Raw genomic sequence first — 18,066 nt, 5'->3', positions numbered from 1 at the left:
AATAGTATTATAGGAATACTAGGAATACTATTATTTTAATGTAAAATTACAACATTATTTTTTAATAGACTATGACAAATTTTGTTTACGGTAAAGCACATATTTTAAAATATATTTAGCAAAGAAATTTGCTTTTTTAGCTAATTATTTTTAATATCTTCTTGTCAGCCTACCATGTAGTTTTATTTAAAGTTTTCTCACTCTGCATTTATTGTTCGTTAATTTACCAAAAGACAAAGAACATTCTTATGGAATCGTTAAAGAGGGCGGAGACATTTTCAAATTCCAAAAAAATTGACCGAGTTGAAAAGCGTTTATAGGATTTCTATATATATGTATAAAATATATAATTTTATATATATATATATATATATATATATATATATATATATATATATATATATATATATATATATATATAGTGGCAAAACCCTATATAGGCCAGTGTATTCTCCTGATGAGCCCTTGTGTTGGGTTGTTGCCTCTGAATTATTTGTCTTTATTATTTTTTCTATTGTTTGGTAAATGACGACTTATACTTATTGACGACATGACTGCCTGTCCATGGATTATTCTTTATGGTTGATTGTGTATGGCTATGCTGTTTGACCTATGTGATTGTATGGATGAGTAAGGTTAAGGCCTCATTCAAGTGCTGGTCTATATTAATCACTAATTTAGGAAAACAGTCTTCCTTTTCTCCTTCTGTCTCTCTTTTTTTTTTTTTTTTTGTGTTTGTGTTTGTGCTGTTGCATTGGTGATTTCTCTTTTCATGATATATATATATATATATATATATATATATATATATATATATATATATATATATATATATATATATATATATATATATATATATATATATATACGTCAATTTTTCATTCTTTTTCAAGAAATTGGACTCTTTCCTTAAAGTTTTTGCTTGAAACTTCTAAATAATGAGAAAGTTTGAAAATTATGTTGAGAATCAATTGACTTGGGAATTCCCCGTCATAGATTCTCTTAGCAGGGACTTTGCTAATGAATGGTGATATAAGGGACTTGGAGCACCTCCTCGATACCTCTGATACAGTTTTTCTTGTTACTACTACGCAAAACCTTGGCTATACAAAACTTTAATTGGAAACGAAAAACTGATTCCGATATCCGTTAAGTATATTAGATTATTATAATTAGTTATTTACTGAATTCCTTTTCTATCCTTCCTTAGTTACTTCTTGGCAGAAGCACATGTATATTTGTCTTATTAAAAAGAAAATAAAATGACTCTAAATTCTTTTTTTTACTTTTCGTGAATTCTTTTTTAAATATGAATTCACGTTCATATTTAATTAAAGGGGAAAAGCCATGAGTTGTTTAAGAAAAAACCTTCTCCCGGTACTGCCTTATTGCTAATTATAAAAATGTAATTAAACGAAAAACACATAAAGACTTTTCACTTTTATTGGTCGTTTTTAACGAAGATTATCTCTATTGATAATTGCTTAATTTACCTGATAGTTTTCATCCATCTCTGAAATAACCTGCTGAGAAAGCATCCACAACATGAAAATTAATAGCCACTTTCTGCAAGGGAGTCCCTCCACTGTTTCTTTCAGCATATTCTCCACGTAGTAGGAAGTCAAGGTTTATCCTATCCTGCAAAAGAAAACAGGAAGTTTTTAAATCATATTAATAGGAAGGGTAAAAGAAATTTAAGACCTTATATTGAAAGACAATTTTCTATAGCTCTTTTCAAGCTAATAGTTCTTTATAGTAAGAGTCCACATCTTTCATAGATGAGAATGCTTTCTTAATTATAGTTGTATAGATTTATAACCTTTATGAAGCGTCAGATGACATGCTTTTTATAATAGCTTTCTTTTGTAGGAATAGATTGAAAAAAAATCTTTGTACTAGACAAACAATCTCACATTTTGGTATTTTTTAACTAGATAAAGCAATTAAAACAATGATAAAAAGAAAAACTACTATTCTATAATTTTATTGTAAAAATTTTCTTTTTTCCTTCAATCTTCCTCACCACCTAAAAGTTTCAACCACATCCCCAAAATCCTTCCATAGACAATGTATATATGGCTTTTAATAACGTCAATGCATATAGTGTCTGTGTGTTTAGTTTTATCCTCCATTCCAAGTAATAACTTGCCACTTACCCTCCTCTTCAACTCTCTCTGAAAGTTTCAACTTTATATGTCAAGCCGTTCCTGAGATATTGCGGATAAGGCATTTTGAAAGCCTGACAACATGTAGCACCTTTTGATTTACCTCGCTACGTAGCTGTGTGTAGATTATAAGGCCCATAGGAGCTTATAGTAGAAAACGTTTAGACTCGCAAGATACAAAATTTAGTTAGCCCTTTCCTTCTCCCCCAACATAAAACTAGAAGTCTCCTTGACACGCCCTTCCTCTTCCTTTCCTCGATAGTAGATAAAGTGTTCAACCTTATCCTCAAAGCCGGTCCCCCGGTTCTGCAGGTATGTTATTTCAATAGCCTGGTGGTATTTGGGAAACACACACATAGGGTCTTTTGGTCTACCTCCCGTTCCCCACTTAGTCAAAATTCAAGATCAAACTGACCCCTTCCTCCTTAAGCACTGTTTAAAATGTTTTACTTTATCCATTAAGTTATTGCAAAAATAATGTAGATAATTTGAAAACCCGGGTACACATAGGGTTTTTTGATTTACTCAGGTATGGTTCGTTTTTTCAGGGTATACATATTGAAAACTTTCTGAGTATTTTGCCTTGCGGAAGACCCCCGAGAGCTCCTAGTTTATCCTACAACCGAGGACAAAGATGGCCAAATTTCTGCGAAAATCCACCTGTAAACAAAGGATTTTCTACATAATTAAGAACCGTTGCTCCCTGGGGCTGTTGGAGGGGTGTCGACCCCAGACGCATACTTTTAGACCTTTCGACACATCTGTGCAAAATCACAATCCCAAAATCCTCATAGAAAGGGGGCTATGATACTGGTTGGCGTCCAATTACTTCCAACCTTTAAAAAAACCACCAACATCTCAAATTTTTAATCCAGTGAGCCCCACTCAAGATTCTGCCATCATGTTTTTGGGTCCCTAATTCGGCCTTTTTTGGCCATTTTTAGGCTCTAATTTTAAAGAAAACATTATTTTCTGCATTACAGGCCACCTTAGTCCTTGGACTTCGGAATAACAGTTTAAAGCAGATTGGAGAAAAAACTTTCTTGGACTTTTTTTTTAACCCATTTCTTGGCTTGGAGAGGCAGTACTCTAAGCCAGTTTTTTTCATTAGGTTATTCTTCAACTAAGAAATTAGAGCTTCAAGTCTCAGACTGATCAGGGACAAAAATAATTTGGTTTGTTAAACCAAAAAAAAAAACACTTAAGAGACAATAGGTAAATTTTTTCCATCCCAAGAGGCAAAACTATTCGATCTTTTTACTATTTTGAAGAAAATTAACGTCTCAAAACTGGATAGTCTTCAATTTTTTTCGTCTCTCAAAAAGGCGCAGGAACTTTCATTTTTCACTTAATCAAGCCTCCACTGAAGCGGCCACACAAAAACATAAGTGAGAAAATCAATACATATGGCATGTTGCAGGCATATGGCTCTTTACTTCATTGTATGCTTTAACTTCTTAGTCCAACTTTCGTTTCCTAAAAGCTAATTATTATTACGAAATGTTTGGGGATTTTTTGTTGTTGTATTTTTCACCATCATGAATAAAAGTTTTACCCACTTCTTATTTATTTAGTTTATTTTTTTTTGAAAATATGATGTTTAAAGTTTAAAGCAACAATTATGTTACTTACGATTTGTTCATTTTTCTAGGAAGTCTAAACAATAACTTTTTATATCTAGAAATTCTTTTTTCTTCAAAGAATTTTAATTATTAGGAAATTATGCTTATGCTTTACAGAAAGGGCAGCCGTTACGCAATGGATGCATTTGAAAATCAACAAATCATAAATGTTTCCTCATAGATCTTCCGAAAAAATCAATCCCATTAAAGGTATCCGACGGAGGACTCCTATCTATTAACGATTTTACGCCTCGCTAGCTTCAATCGTAATGTCTGAACTAGAGAGTTGCCAAGATTTAGCAAAGCAAATCAATAGTAATTCTGTAGTCAATGTCGAACGCCAGAACAACCCTTTTCAAAATGATTTACACCCCCTATGGGAGGTGCTAAAAAGCCTTTCCTAATACTCTCGCTCTTACGCCATGAAATGGTAATGACGTAAATGTAAAAATGAAAAGAAAGAAAAGCGTTTTTTTTTAGAAGCAATAACTCCCCTGCTGGAAAGGATATTAAGGTCAAAAGGAATTATGGAACTGATTTGGACACTCTTTTGGGAATACAACTTCCTAGTCAATGTGCTAGCTAAAGGTCATATCCAACAATTTTTCAAATTATATTTTTAATGGCACTGCTTACACTAAGTGTAAAATTATTTAATTTTTTTTTTTTTTTTTTTTGTTTAACCACGCCGTGAAGCAAATTCAAAGAATTTGGAAAACCTTATTTTAAGCCAGAAATGGCTTCACAAAATATGACTAACTTTCCTCCTAGAATATGTCTGTAGTGAATAAAAGCATTGAGATAGATTTAAACATTAATATCACTTCCTGCACTCCCCTCATCGCACTTTCTGGCTGAAGGGCCATGAAACGGAGATCAGCACCGCCGGTTTGGACCTTAAGGGTCTAGTGCCGTCGTCCTTACTTACTTATTTTTTATCTCAACTTACAGAATACGTCACCAATGTGGTGGCTAAAGGCCAGAACTAACATTTCATCAACTGGTATTTTCTACATAGTTCGATACTGCTAAACAGTTATAATTTAATAGACAAGACTGTTTTTTCATTTACAGAATTTAAAAGAAAATAATGAGAAGTCGTGGATAAATCTATGCGACGTTAGGACGCTGAGACTCATTGAATACGAAAAAACAATCGCTAATGAGGCTTATGGGTTGTACAGCCTTCTCCAAACTATAGTTTCAAATACTTAGCAATAAATTCTCCGTTAAAAGAAAGAAAAAAACAAGCAAAAAAACTCCACTTAAGACTTTGTTCTACTCAACAATACTGTGCCATACTTTTCCCCTCTAAAAAAAAAAAAAAATCATAAATCATAAACGCCCAAACAATGGCTCTTAAGCGACCATAAAAAGTCCGCTCATCACATTCTTGAATAATATCACAAGAAGAGACTCGTATATAAAAGGAAGAACATGGCGAATCGAAAATGCAGTTCTTGTAAACCTCCTAACCAGTTTTCTGATTAATAACGGTATTCCTTCTTTCATAATCATGCTGGTCTCAAACACATTAATTAAATATTCAGGTGAATTTTCATGTAATATATCAAAGAGTTCCTGACAACGAACTGTAAGTAAGGAGCGACCCGGCTCAATAGTAACCGAAACTCTAAAAACGGAATATTGATATCAATGGATACATAAAAGAATCGATTTTTATGCTGATTTTAAAAATCTAAATTTCATTAGTTTAGTCTTACCAAAGACTAAGTTTAGTCTTACGCGTCAAAGGTTAAGAGCCTGAGAAAATTTTCCTGATTTTAGGAAAAGGGGGAAACACCCCCTATAGGTCAAGTGATCTTAATGAAAATCACACTATTAGATTCAGCGCATCAGAGAACCCTACTGAATAGGTTTCAAGCTCCTATGTGCAACATTGTGGAATTTTGTACTTTTTGCCAAAAGAAAGATCACGGATGCGTGTTTATTTGTTTTTGTTTTTCTGTTTTTTTCTAGGGGTGATAGAATCGACTCACTGGTCCTAGAATATCGAAGAGGGCTCATTCGAAAGGAGATTATAAGTTCTAGTTCCCTTATTAAGTGACCGAATAAAACGAGGGCAATTAGGCCCCCTCCCCCACCCATTTCCCCCCAATAGTACCAGATCAAAATTTTCAGACAACCATTTTGTTCATCATACTTGAAAAGCCCAATAACCCTGCCTTTGCGTATAACATGAACCCCCCTGCAGCCCCAGGGGAAAGGTCTAAGTTATAAAATTTGCCCAATAGTATTTGCTATTGGGGTATATACATACATTTTCGGGTGGGGGATACTGTTTCCGATTGAGAGTTTTCCATGGGGGAATTTTCAATGTGGAGGTAAGTTTCCAGAGAGTGAACTTGTCAGGGGAAATTATAAACCGGGGGACTTTGCCAGAATTCTTATACAAAATTATTTTTATATATTTGGCTTTCTCTTTTTCATCTCAATAGCCATATAATGGAGTTATTGTATCAATCAGGTAGTATCAAAAGTGAAAGTAGTTTGAAAGATAGTATCAGTAACTTTTTTTATTTCGCTTACCAAAATGCTAATGCATTGACTGTCCCGCTCACTAATCCAAATCGTAATTTTGTAGGATCTAAAACGAATTCAACACCATTAATTTTTTCACTATATTTACCAAATTGTTCCTTGATCACATGCTCTATAAGTGTGCTCCATAGCTTTCGAGTCAATCCATAGCTTTCGAGTCGAAAGTCAATGCTTTCGAGGTCTGGCTCTTGTTGTGCATTCGCCGTTTTCTTAATCTCAACGTTTAACGTGCCCCCGTTTTCATTGGCTGGATCTTCCCATTTAGGCAATATACTCCTTCTGAAGATACAATAGTTTATTGGTAGGCGAAGTAGTCCAAGTTCGCTAGGCTTCTTAATTGCGGAATGGAACATATCCCAGAAGTCTTTTTCTGTGTCAAATGAATCAATCTCCTTAAGAGTGGCTGCCCAGTTGTGGTCTTTGCCGGTGGCTATGCGAAAAAACCATGTCCATTTTCTACGTGGAAGTTGGGCCAGATTTCCCGGCATTATTTAAAAACGATCAGAAATAAAAAAAAAAGTTTTTTTTTTAACTGAAAGTAGGGAGCTTTTTTCGTTCAATAAGAATAATAAGACACTTTTCTAAAACTACTAAAAATCTTTAGCGTAAAGAGCAAGGTGTTGAGGAGGGGGGCAACCATCTTTTTATACGTAATAATTTCTGTTCGCTTTAAGTTTTAATTTTGCTCCTTACTTTCAATTGGATAAGCTGTTTTTTTGTATTATTTCATTAAACATAAAAAGAGCCTTACAAGTTTGAAAAAATACCTGAAAGTAGTGAAATATTGAGTTTTTTATAACAATATCCTTTCCTGACAAATCTTTCTGACATCTGATTATCACAACATATAAGAACACGAACTGCCAAAATTTGAAAAGCATTTACTTGAGTAAGTATACTGATTATCTATTGAATGTTTATATTAGTTAAGTATTTTTTGTCTAACAGAAAAAATCAACGCCACGTGGCATCAGCAGACGAAATTTTAAAATTAACTATCAGAATAGCAGGAAATCGAGGGATGACTCACTTAAACAAACCATTTACACCGTGTGGCCCTTGCCAAGCCTGGTGGAACTATGCCAAGTTCACTTTGGCAGCAGAGGTCTCCATTGATTAAAAAATTTACCCTCCCTTCCCCACTCTCCTGCCAATGCCCTACCCAGTACCCATGTTTATATCCTCAGAAAGGGTGATGATGTAGTTTTAAGTTGACGATAGTATTTCCTTTTCAGGGAAGGATTTAGGAATTGATAAGTATGAGCTTTATCAAATTTAAACTAAGCCTTGAACAAAATTTGAATAATTTGAAACAAACAAGTTTGAATATCTTCAAAAGGCACCAAAATCTATCATTTCTAAAGAGACAGTAGAGACTCTAATGTCATTGCAAATCTCTTTGGTAGCAAGAGTAGGATAAATAGAGCTTTGGTTTCACAAAGGGAAAAAAATGTTCACTGTAGAATCAACTGACGAAAGACTTGAGGCGGACATATATCAAAAGAATCGGAGTTCGACGCTGATTTCAAATACATTACCTTTATTAAGTTTAATCCAAGTCATAACAAGTTACGAGCCTGAGAAAATTTGCCTGATTTTTGAAAAGGGAGGAAGTACCCCCTAAAACTCATAGAATCTTAAAGAAAATCACACCAACAGATTCAGCTTCTCTGGGTACTCAACTGTAGAGGTTTCAAACGCCTGTCTGAAAAAATAGTGGAATTTCGTATTTTTTGCCAGAAGAACGATCGCAGATGCGTGTTTATTTGTTTTCTTTTTTTTCAGGGGTGGTCATATCGACCCAGTGATCCTAGAATATCGTGACGGAAATCGAACGGAAATTAAAACATCTAGTGCCCATTTATATCGGTATTGTATCGGTACGATTTCGATATATCAGTATCTGTATCATATTCCAAAATCCATATTGGTCGACATCTAATTTATTCGTCGTATTATGTGACTTCAGCATATCAAGATAGCCTTCAAAGCAATTTAAACGAGCCCTAGGACCAGGTGCTGGAACATGACAATTTTCTTCTGGTGATTTCACTTCATTTGATAATAGTTGGTAGTGTAAAACGAGCTAAATTTCTGAATGCCTTTACAATTTCAATGACCTAAAGGCCAGGTGCCTCAGGAAGTTACAATTTTCTGCTTATCGTTCTTTACATTTACTTGTATTCACGTTGATTGAATATTTACGTGATTACGTTTACGTTGGTATCAAGCAAAACGTTTTCCTTTCATTAGTTTTTATCTAGCAAAAGGGGCAAACGTTGGTTTTTTCCACTTGCAGTCACAGAATCATTGAATTCATAAACGACATTAAACCACATAAACTTTGACTTTTGACAGTTTATGCCATCTATTTAAACTTATTACAATTCAAAAACAAAAGAAAGGTAATGCTTCATTGAAACATAATATATTTCCATGCCTGCTCATTAAGGTGTATTTTCCTGTGGAAAAGTGACTTTTTGATAAGACAGTAGCCTGTGGCGTCGTTTTGAGGGGTGGCAGTTGCCCCCCCAATAATTTGTAGAAAAAAATTATTATATAGTCTACGCCCTTTCACTCTCCAGATGGAGACCCGTCTTGTTCCTCCCAATAAAAATACTGGAGCTACGCCCCCGCCTGTAGCTGTAACTTGCACCAAATGGACAAAACACTTATACCATTCTATTCACTAGTCTAAGATATATCTATTCCCCTAGCGAGAATCATTATAATATGTAGAATTTCTCACAAAGTATTTCCCACATAAACGACATAAACCACAGTAAAGTGGTTTTACTGTCTAAAGGTGTTTGGCTTGAAGTGGCATGCAAGGTCTTAAAGGGAAAAAACTAAAAAATGACAAAATAATCTCTGAACCTCGAAGCAAACATCAATTAAAAAGCCAAATTTGTTGACGACATCAATGTGTTTATTCTAGAAAGTCTTTGTTTTGTGAAGCATACAAGACTGAAACTACTATTCCATCGATCTTTTCTGTTTAGTTGCTTATTTTATTTGATTTATCCTCATTATAACTTTTCTTGGCTATTTTTCCATTAATTGCTTCAGTATCCTTTGTAGATTTGTTTTTCTCTCCAATATAAAGCAAAGAAAATTCATTTAAATAATCGTGTCTCGTACCGTTGAATCTTCGTAATTTCTAATATGTTAATAAGACAAAAACGAAGAATTGTTTTATTCAAGGCATTCTCTCCACGTACTTCTTTCTTGATTGTCTTTGACATCAATGGTTTACTTAATGTCTCTTTAAGAAATATCACGCTCAAGAAGTAACACTAAAGAGGAGTAGGAGGTGCTCATAAGTGCATGAAGAAGATGAAAAGTTTTCGTAAGAATGAGTTTACTGTAGTCACGAAAGTGAATTGCATGTCGAATAATTTAGAAAAAAAAGCTTAAAAAAGGTAATCAGGGAAAAATTGTATCAAAGAATTTGCTGAAAAGCTAATGTCAGAAGTTGAAGCTTGACTTCTTTTTAGTTTCGATTTGTTTATTTGTTGGGTTTACTGATTAAAATTATTGATAATCGATTTGTTTTTGCTGGTTAAAGCTGACCAAAAGGTATGTTTTTTTGACCATCTACAGGTTTGTAAGCAGGAATTGTTGGATTAGCTACAAATGAAATATTTAGTTTAACTTCTTTTGGTTGACTTTGGACGTTACATTTTAAATCTAAGGCTAAAGCTAATACTTATATACTTGAAACTCTTATCAGATTATTATTGGAGGAGCATTTAAAATAATATAAGGAGGCTGATATATAAAATCGCTGTGTAAAGTAGGCTATACGTTCCATGATTATGGTTGGCATAAAAGCCCGAGAAAATTGAGAGATGAAGAAGTAGCAGTAGTAATATGGCAGCATGGACAAGTGAGTCTAGAGGTTGCCAAATTCAGTCTATGAAGATGTAGTTGTTCAATCAGTATCAAGTAAACCAGAGTCAAGGTTTTTGACAGCAGTCTGCAGTGAGTGCAAGTTGCAAAACAATGAGATCCACTTATCTGTAACTGAGAGATGACTTGTATCATTTAACACCTCAATAAGGAATGATGACATGTTACATATACAGAGCAGATTCCCTCCACCTGCTCATGAATTGATGCGTATTAATACTGTTGTGCTAGAGACATACTGAGAAATGGATTTGTGCCACACTTCAGAAAAACTGATATAGCTTGCGAGTAAAAGACCAAGACAAAATCCTTGGATGAGTGTCCTTGGATGCTGCCCTAGATAGCATAGAGAAGTGGGTTTGCTACTCACTTCTGAAAAAACAGACAAGCTTGCGATTAAAAAACAAAGTCAAAACCCTTTAATGTGTATTGATACTACTGCCCTAGAGAGTTATAGAGAAATGAGTTGGCCCCTCACTTCAGAAAATCCAATTGCGAGTAAAATACCAAGTAAAAATTTTTGGGTGTGTATAGATACTGCTACCCTAGAGAGGTATAGAGAAATGGGTATGCCCCTTGATTAAGAAAACTGATATAGCTTGTGAGTAAGAGACCAAGTCAAAATAAATGAAGGTGTATTGATACTACCTTCCTTGAGAGGCATAGAGAAATGGGCTTGCGCCTCACTTAAGAAAAACCAATATAGATTGCGAGTAAAAGACCAAGTCAAAATCCTTGGATGCATATTGGTACTACTGCCCTAGAGAGGTATAGAGAAATGGGTTTATCCCTCATTCCAGAAAAACCAATTGGGAGTAAAACACCAAGGCAAAATTCTTGGGTTCGTATAGATACTGCTGTTCTAGAGAGGCGTAGAGCAACGGGTTTGCTTTCACTTTAGAAAAACCGATATAGCTTACGACTAAAAGACCAAGTCAAAATCCTTTGATACGTATTGATATTACTGCCCTAGAGAGGCATAGACAAATGAGCTTGCCCCTCACTTAAGAAAAACCAGCATAGCTTGCAAGTAAAAGACCAAGTAGAAATCTTTGGATACGTATTGATACTGCTGCCCTAGAAAGCTATAGAGAAATGGGTTTACCCCTCATTTAAGAAAAACTTATGTAGCTTGTGAGTAAAAGACCAAGTCAAAATAAATGAATGTGTATTGACACTACTGCCATAGAGAGGTACAGAGAAATGGGTTTGCCCCATTGATGTTTATTGATACTGCTGTCCTAGAGAGGTATAGAGAAATGGGTTTGCCTCCCACTTAAGAAAAACCAATATAGCTTTCGAGTAAAAGACCAAGTCAAAATTCTTGAGTGCGTATAGATACTGCTGCCCTAGAGAGGTGTAGAGCAATGGGTTTGCTCTCACTTTAGAAAAACCAATTAGCTTACGAGTAAAAGACCAAGTCGAAATCCTTGGATAGGTATTGATACTGCTGCCCTAGAGAGGCATAGAGAAATGGGCTTGCCCCTCACTTAAGAAAAACCAATATAGCTTATGACTAAAAGACCAATTCAAAATCCTGGGATACGTATTGATACTGCTGCCCTAGAGAGGCATAGATAAATGTGCTTGCCCATCACTTAAGAAAAACCAATATAGCTTGCGATTAAAAAACCAAGTCAAAATCTTTGGATGCGTATTGATACAGCTGCCCTTGAGAGGTATAGAGAAATGGGTTTGCCCCTCATTTAAGAAAAACTGATATGACTTTTGACTAAAAGACCAAGTCAAAATAAATGAGTGTGTATTGATACTACTGCCCCAGAGAGGCATAGAGAAATGGGCTTGCCCCTCACTTAAGAAAAACCGATATAGCTTGCGAGTTAAAGTCCAAGGGGAAATCCTTGGATATATTTATGGCAGAAACATACAGTTTTTTTTTTTTCACGCTATTCCGTAATTGACAAGCCTATGGCTTTCTCCTATTGAATAAAATAAATAAATATAAACATCAAAATATTAGGAGAAACAAACTGCTGTACCACGATCACATCTTTCTGAGGTATCTCGAAGAATAATTTTAAAACATTTTCCGACGACTTAGCGAAACGGGATGGAGATACAGAGTCCCTCGAAAAAGGAATGAATTTAGAGGGGGAATTACGCTTTCCTCACCAAATGTAGTGTTTGTATATTAAAGTGTAATACATGTATGCATAAATCTATAAAAAAAAATAAACAATAGTGACGAAGCTATGAAAACAGCAAAAATGTGCATGGTCTCAAAACTCAAATAGTTCCATGTGCTATTATATGATACTTGAAATTTAAGAGAAGGTAAAGGTAGAGGTAAAGAATACAGAACTAGACTTCACAGTCCCTACCGGCGGTGCTGATCTCCGTTTCTTGGCCCTTCATCCAGGAACTGCAATGGGGGGCTAGGGGCCAACCATCCTGTGCTTTCGCACACCCTTTCTGTTTACCTTTCCCAGATTTCTCCAGGTACCTACTTAGAGCTGGATCGACTCTGGCCTAGCTTACAGACTCATGCTACTGACCCCTGTCTCAAACTAAATAATCGGGTAAACTAGGATTCGAACCATCGCCCTCTTAGAAAAAGGATCCTGAATCCAGCGCACCAATCCAATCAGCCTGGACGGCTCTGTTTTAAAAAATAGAATCAGCTTAATAATAAGTTTCAGTTTAAGAAACAGTATCAAATTTCCTTTTCCCCATAATTTCTTATTCCCCAAAATTTAATCCTAGTAATTCCAGTGCACGTAAATACGTACACATAACACATTGTGGATGACAGATAATACTATACCACAGTATTTCTTACTGCCACTGGTACTGCAGAAATATAGAGGGAACTTTTAAGGAAACACCAGGATAAAACTTGAAATTTGTTTGGAAAACTATCGTTTCCCAAAGTCTCCAAATAAATACAGGTCCAAAATGTCTCCAATTACCCTTTGAAAGAAAGAAAATAGCAACAAAATTTTAGACTGTTAAAATAGCAAGCCAATTTAGCAAATTTGAAAATAAAAATGGCGAATTTCAATGGCAAGAAACTTGCACTGCAAATAAAATGTCTCCAAGTACCCTTTGAAAGAAAGAAGACAGTAACAAAATTTGAGACTGTTAAAATAGCAAAATAATTTTAATAGCAAATCTTAAAATAAAAATAGATAATTTTAATGACAAGAAACTTGCACAGCAAAAAAGTACTAAACTGCTCAACATTTCAAAAATTTATTGCAAAATTTTGGTAGTGCAAGCTAATGTTTATTTTCTGTGGTTTGTATAGGCATGCCAGTTTGCCTAAATTAATTTATCATTCATTTGGTAGCTCCAATTTTTGCACCAAAGATCCTGTGCTCCGCGATAACAAATAAATAGAATAAAATAATTTGAAGCTTTTGAATAAGATTTAAAAGTGAAATACAATTCCTGCCTTTCCGCTTCCTCATTAGCCTAGAGCGGGGTTTTTAGTAGACTGTAAGTAAATAAGTGGCTTGAAAGGAATATTGTATTTAGCCAATTTGTTTTATTATGCTTAATAAGAATGAATTAAAAGAAAGAGACACTTCGTACTCTTCCTTCCTAAAACAGATGTTTTTTAAGGAATGTCCCAAAAAACAATTTATATTTAAAGCCGTGTGATTTTTGTCATAAGCTCAACAAAAGAAAAAAAAGGAAATTGCCAAAATAACGAACATTACTGAAAAAAAAATTCATATACATTTATATCCATTGCTGAAAGTCCCAGCAAGTTTATATTAACGTTACAGCAAAAAAAAGTTTAAGGTTTATTTAGCTTTCAGTAAATAACCAATGATATTCTAATCTGTTAAATAAAAAAATTATTTTTTCAACTGAAAGTAAGGAGTGAAATTAAAACTTAAGACGAAGAGAAATTAATCCGTATATGAAATGGGCTGTTCCCTCCTCAAAGACCCACTCTTTACGCTAAAATTTGAATCTATCCCTCAACTCTACTTTTTAAAACACTATAAAACTTTAGCGTAAAGAGCAGGGCGTTAAGGAGGGAACAGCCCCTTTCATATAAGGAGTAAATTCTGTTCGTTTTAAGTTTTGATGTCGCTACTTACTTTCAGTTAAAAAAAAACTTCTTTTTTTATTTAATTTCTGACCTTTTTTGAATTAATGCATGTTTTGATTTTGGCTCTCCGCACATGAATAAATAAAACATAATTTGCATATCAATTAATTTTTTTGCCTAAATGGCTTTCTCATAATTTTGATCGGACGATTTTGGGAAAAAAGGAGCGGGGGAGTAGGCCTAGTTACCCTCCAATTTTTTGGTTTATTAAAAAGGCAACTAGAACTTTAAATTTTTCACGAACGTTTTTACTTGCAAAAACATACGTAACTTATGAATTAACTTACGTAACAAACTTCTATATTCGTATGTTTTATTACGTATATGAGGGGGTTCAACCCCTCGTCAATACCTCGCTCTTTACGCTAAAGCTTAAATTTTGTCCCGATTCCTTAAGAATTACCCCTGACATCACAAAGGTTGTAGAATAAAAAGTCGAAATTAATAAAATTACTTCAGCGTAAAGAGCAGGGCTTAATGAGGAGGTGAACCCCTCATACGCGTGATAATTTCTGTTTTAATGCTGCTCCTTACTTTTGGTTGAAAAAACTTCTTAATATTTATTTTTTCATTGTTTTTCAATAAAATTCTAAAAAATTATGCACCCCTTCATGGAAATTTTTTCCACCATGACAGATTCCTCCATGGAAAGTTTTCCCCTCCTTAGCCCCTGCCCTCAACCCCTCCCCTCCAACTGAAAAATCCCCCTGAAAGTGTCTGTACACCAGTGTTTACAACCATTACAGTATGTAAACACTGGTCAAAGGTTGCAACTGGCAGCCCCTCCCATGGGGACTCTGGGGGAGTAAGTCGTCCTTAAAGACATAGTTATTAGTTTTTTTACTATGGTAAATAAAATGGCTATCTCAGAATTTTTATCCGGTGACTTGGGGAAAAAATGAGCGTCAGAGATCCATTTTTTGTCACTTAAAGAGGGAACTAGAGCTTTTAATTTTCTTTAGAATAAGCCCTCTCGTGACATTCTAGGACCATTGGGTCGATAAAATCACCCTTGGGAAAAAAAAACAAAAACAGAAAAACAAAAAAGAAACAAATAAACACGCATCCGTGATCTGTCTTGTGGCAAAAAATGCAAAGTATATATTTTGGTAGATAGGAGCTTGTAACTTCAACAGTAAGGTTCTCTGATATGCTGAATCTTATGGTGTGATTTTCGTTAATATTGTATGACTTTTAGGGGGTGTTCCCCCCTATTTTCTAAGATGAGGCAAATTTTCTCAGGCTCGTAACTCTTGATAGGTAAGACTAATTTTGATGAAAGTTATATATTTAAAATCAGCATTAAAATGCAATTTTTGTAAAAAAAAAAAAAATAAATAAACACGCATCCGTGATTTGTCTTCTGGCAAAAAATGCGAAATTCCACATTTTTGTAGATAGGAGTTTGAAACTTCTACAATAAGGTTCTCTGATACGCTGAATCTGATGGTGTGATTTTCGTTAAGGTTGTATGACTTTTAAGGGGTGTTTTCCCCTATTTTCTGAAATGAGGCAAATTTTCTCAGGCTAGTAACTTTTGATGGGTAAGACTAAACTTAACAAATCTTATATATTTAAAATCAGCATTAAAGTTCAATTCTTTTGATGTAACTATTGTTATAAAAATTTAGTTTTTTATAGTTTCGTTTACTATTGAGCCGGGTCAATCCTTACTACAGTTCGTTACCACGAACTGTTTGATATAGAAAAGTATTGGTTCTTCTCATTTTTGTGGCAGTTTCTTTTCTTTTTAAGTTTGACTTAGTTATTTATTGTAATTTCAGTTTGTTTTGGGTTTCACTTATTTATTGACAGAATTTATGGTTTTTTTGCGCTTGAAGTGCTATTTGGCTTTTTTCTGCTCTTTTTACGATTAATGAAACTTTTAGGATTAATTTACACTTTATAAAAAAAACAGTTGAATGTGCATTGACAGTTTAATATATATATGCTCATGTATATTCTTTGCAATCTTAATAATTTTTGATTTATTAAAATTATAAAAGTTATTAAAGTATTTGTTCAGTAAAGTGCAATTTAATTTCTGGCCTTGAGAAAGTATAAGGGTTGCAACCCCTAATCATGTTAATATTTGTTTGTTTTTCGCTTGACTCGGTTACTTATTGTAATTTATGTAACATTTACTTATTGATGTAGATTTGTGGTAGTTTTACGCTTGGTAGATTATATCATTCTATTTATGCTCACTTTTTGTTTAATGGAGTTCCTTACTTTTCCTTGAAAAACTTTTTTGTTAAAAAAGTTTTATTAATTAATTTATGTTCGTTTCACATTTACATAGTCTATTTCTGGGAAACAGGATTGGAGAGCTGATTGCCCTCCAATCATTTTTGACTCTTAAAAGGGGCACTAGAACTTTTAATTTCCAATCAACTTTCCTCCTTTAAAATATCAATGAATATCAATGACTTCACTTTAATTCCCTTCGCTCGTGTTGTAGCAATAGTTCTAGTAGCAGTAGTTATATTAGTAGCAATATGCACATATAATTTTTTTTCAACATTCCCTTCAACACTCGGTATTCCAACTTAATACATAATTCAATCCTTAATATACGCTCTTTTGACAGTCTAAATGCACAAAGTGTCTCTTGTTAGTCCAAATTTGCCATCAATATTCTCTCAAATGTTATCAAACAGTTCGTGGCAACGAACCCGGCTCAATAGTAAACGAAACTCTAAAAAACGGAATTTTGATACTAAAAGATACATCAAAAGAATCGGATTTTTATTTTGATTTTAAATATATAAGTTTCATCTAGTGTAGTTCTTTGTCATCAAAAGTTACGAGCCTGAGAAAATTTGCCTTATTTTGGAAAATAGGGAAAACATCCCCTAAAAGTCATACAATCTTAACGAAAATCACACCATCGCATTCAGTGCATCAAAAAACCCTACTGTAAAAGTTTCAAGCTCCTATCTACAAAAATGTGGAACTTCACATTTTTTGCCAGAAGACCGATCACGGGTGCGTGTTTATTTGTTTTTTTTTAAGGGGTCATCGTATCGACCGAGTGGTCCTAGAATGTCACAAGAGGGCTCATTCTAACGGACATGAAACGTTCTAGTGCCCGTTTTAAATGACCAAAAAAATGGAGGGCACCTAGGCCCCCTCCCACACTCATTTTTTCCCAAAGTCAAAAGATCAAAATTTTGAGATAGAAATTTTGGTCCATATGCTCAAAAACCGTAATAACTATGTCTTTGGGGATGACTTACTCCTCCACAGTCCCTGGGGGAGGGGCTCCAAGTTACAAACTTTGTCCAGTGTTTACATACAGTAATGGTTATTGGGAAGTGTACAGACGTTTTCAGGGGGATTTTTTTGGTTTGGGGTGGGGATGAGGGGAGGGGGCTATATGGGAGGATCTTTCCTTGCAGGAATAAGTCATGGAGGAAGAGAAACTCAATGAAAATGGCACAGGATTTTCTAGCATTACTATAAAAAAAAAACAATGAAAAAATAAACATGAAAAAGTTTTTTCAATTGAAAGTAAGGAGTAGCGTTAAAACTTAGAACGAACAGAGACTATTACGCATATTAGGGGTTCTAAAAATACTTTAGCATAAAGAGAGAGGTCCCCAAAGTCAGCGGAACAAAATTTTGAAATAGGCATTTTGTTCAGCATAGTCGAAAACCATAATAACTGTGTCTTTGGGATGACTTACTCCCCCAAAGTCCTCGGGGAGGGGCTGCAAGT

At 34.5% G+C, this 18,066-nt stretch overlaps 2 protein-coding genes across 2 annotated transcripts in view; both read right to left on the bottom strand.

Annotated features, from left to right (window-relative positions):
• LOC136031680 (probable G-protein coupled receptor CG31760) overlaps positions 1-18,066 on the bottom strand; it is a 342,470-nt gene that overhangs the window by 305,663 nt on the left and 18,741 nt on the right. The window contains exon 2 of the mRNA XM_065711357.1: positions 1,494-1,638. Within this exon, the coding sequence (XP_065567429.1) occupies positions 1,494-1,601 (108 nt within the window). The 5' untranslated portion in view covers positions 1,602-1,638. The remainder of the gene's footprint in view (positions 1-1,493; positions 1,639-18,066) is intronic.
• LOC136032357 (eukaryotic translation initiation factor 4E-1-like) lies at positions 6,334-6,837 on the bottom strand. Its single transcript, XM_065712679.1, has one exon. It carries the CDS (start codon positions 6,835-6,837, stop codon positions 6,334-6,336), a length of 504 nt encoding a protein of 167 aa, XP_065568751.1.

This window comes from Artemia franciscana, chromosome 10, assembly GCF_032884065.1.
Source record: "Artemia franciscana chromosome 10, ASM3288406v1, whole genome shotgun sequence".
Lineage (NCBI taxonomy): Eukaryota > Metazoa > Arthropoda > Branchiopoda > Anostraca > Artemiidae > Artemia > Artemia franciscana.
Note: the sequence above shows the minus strand (reverse complement) of the source record. Positions and strands in the feature narration are given on the sequence as shown.

Bases quoted from the DNA above. Each gene is read 5' to 3' on its own strand.
- LOC136032357 (XM_065712679.1), bottom strand. From the start codon at position 6,837: ATGCCGGGAAATCTGGCCCAACTTCCACGTAGAAAATGGACATGGTTT.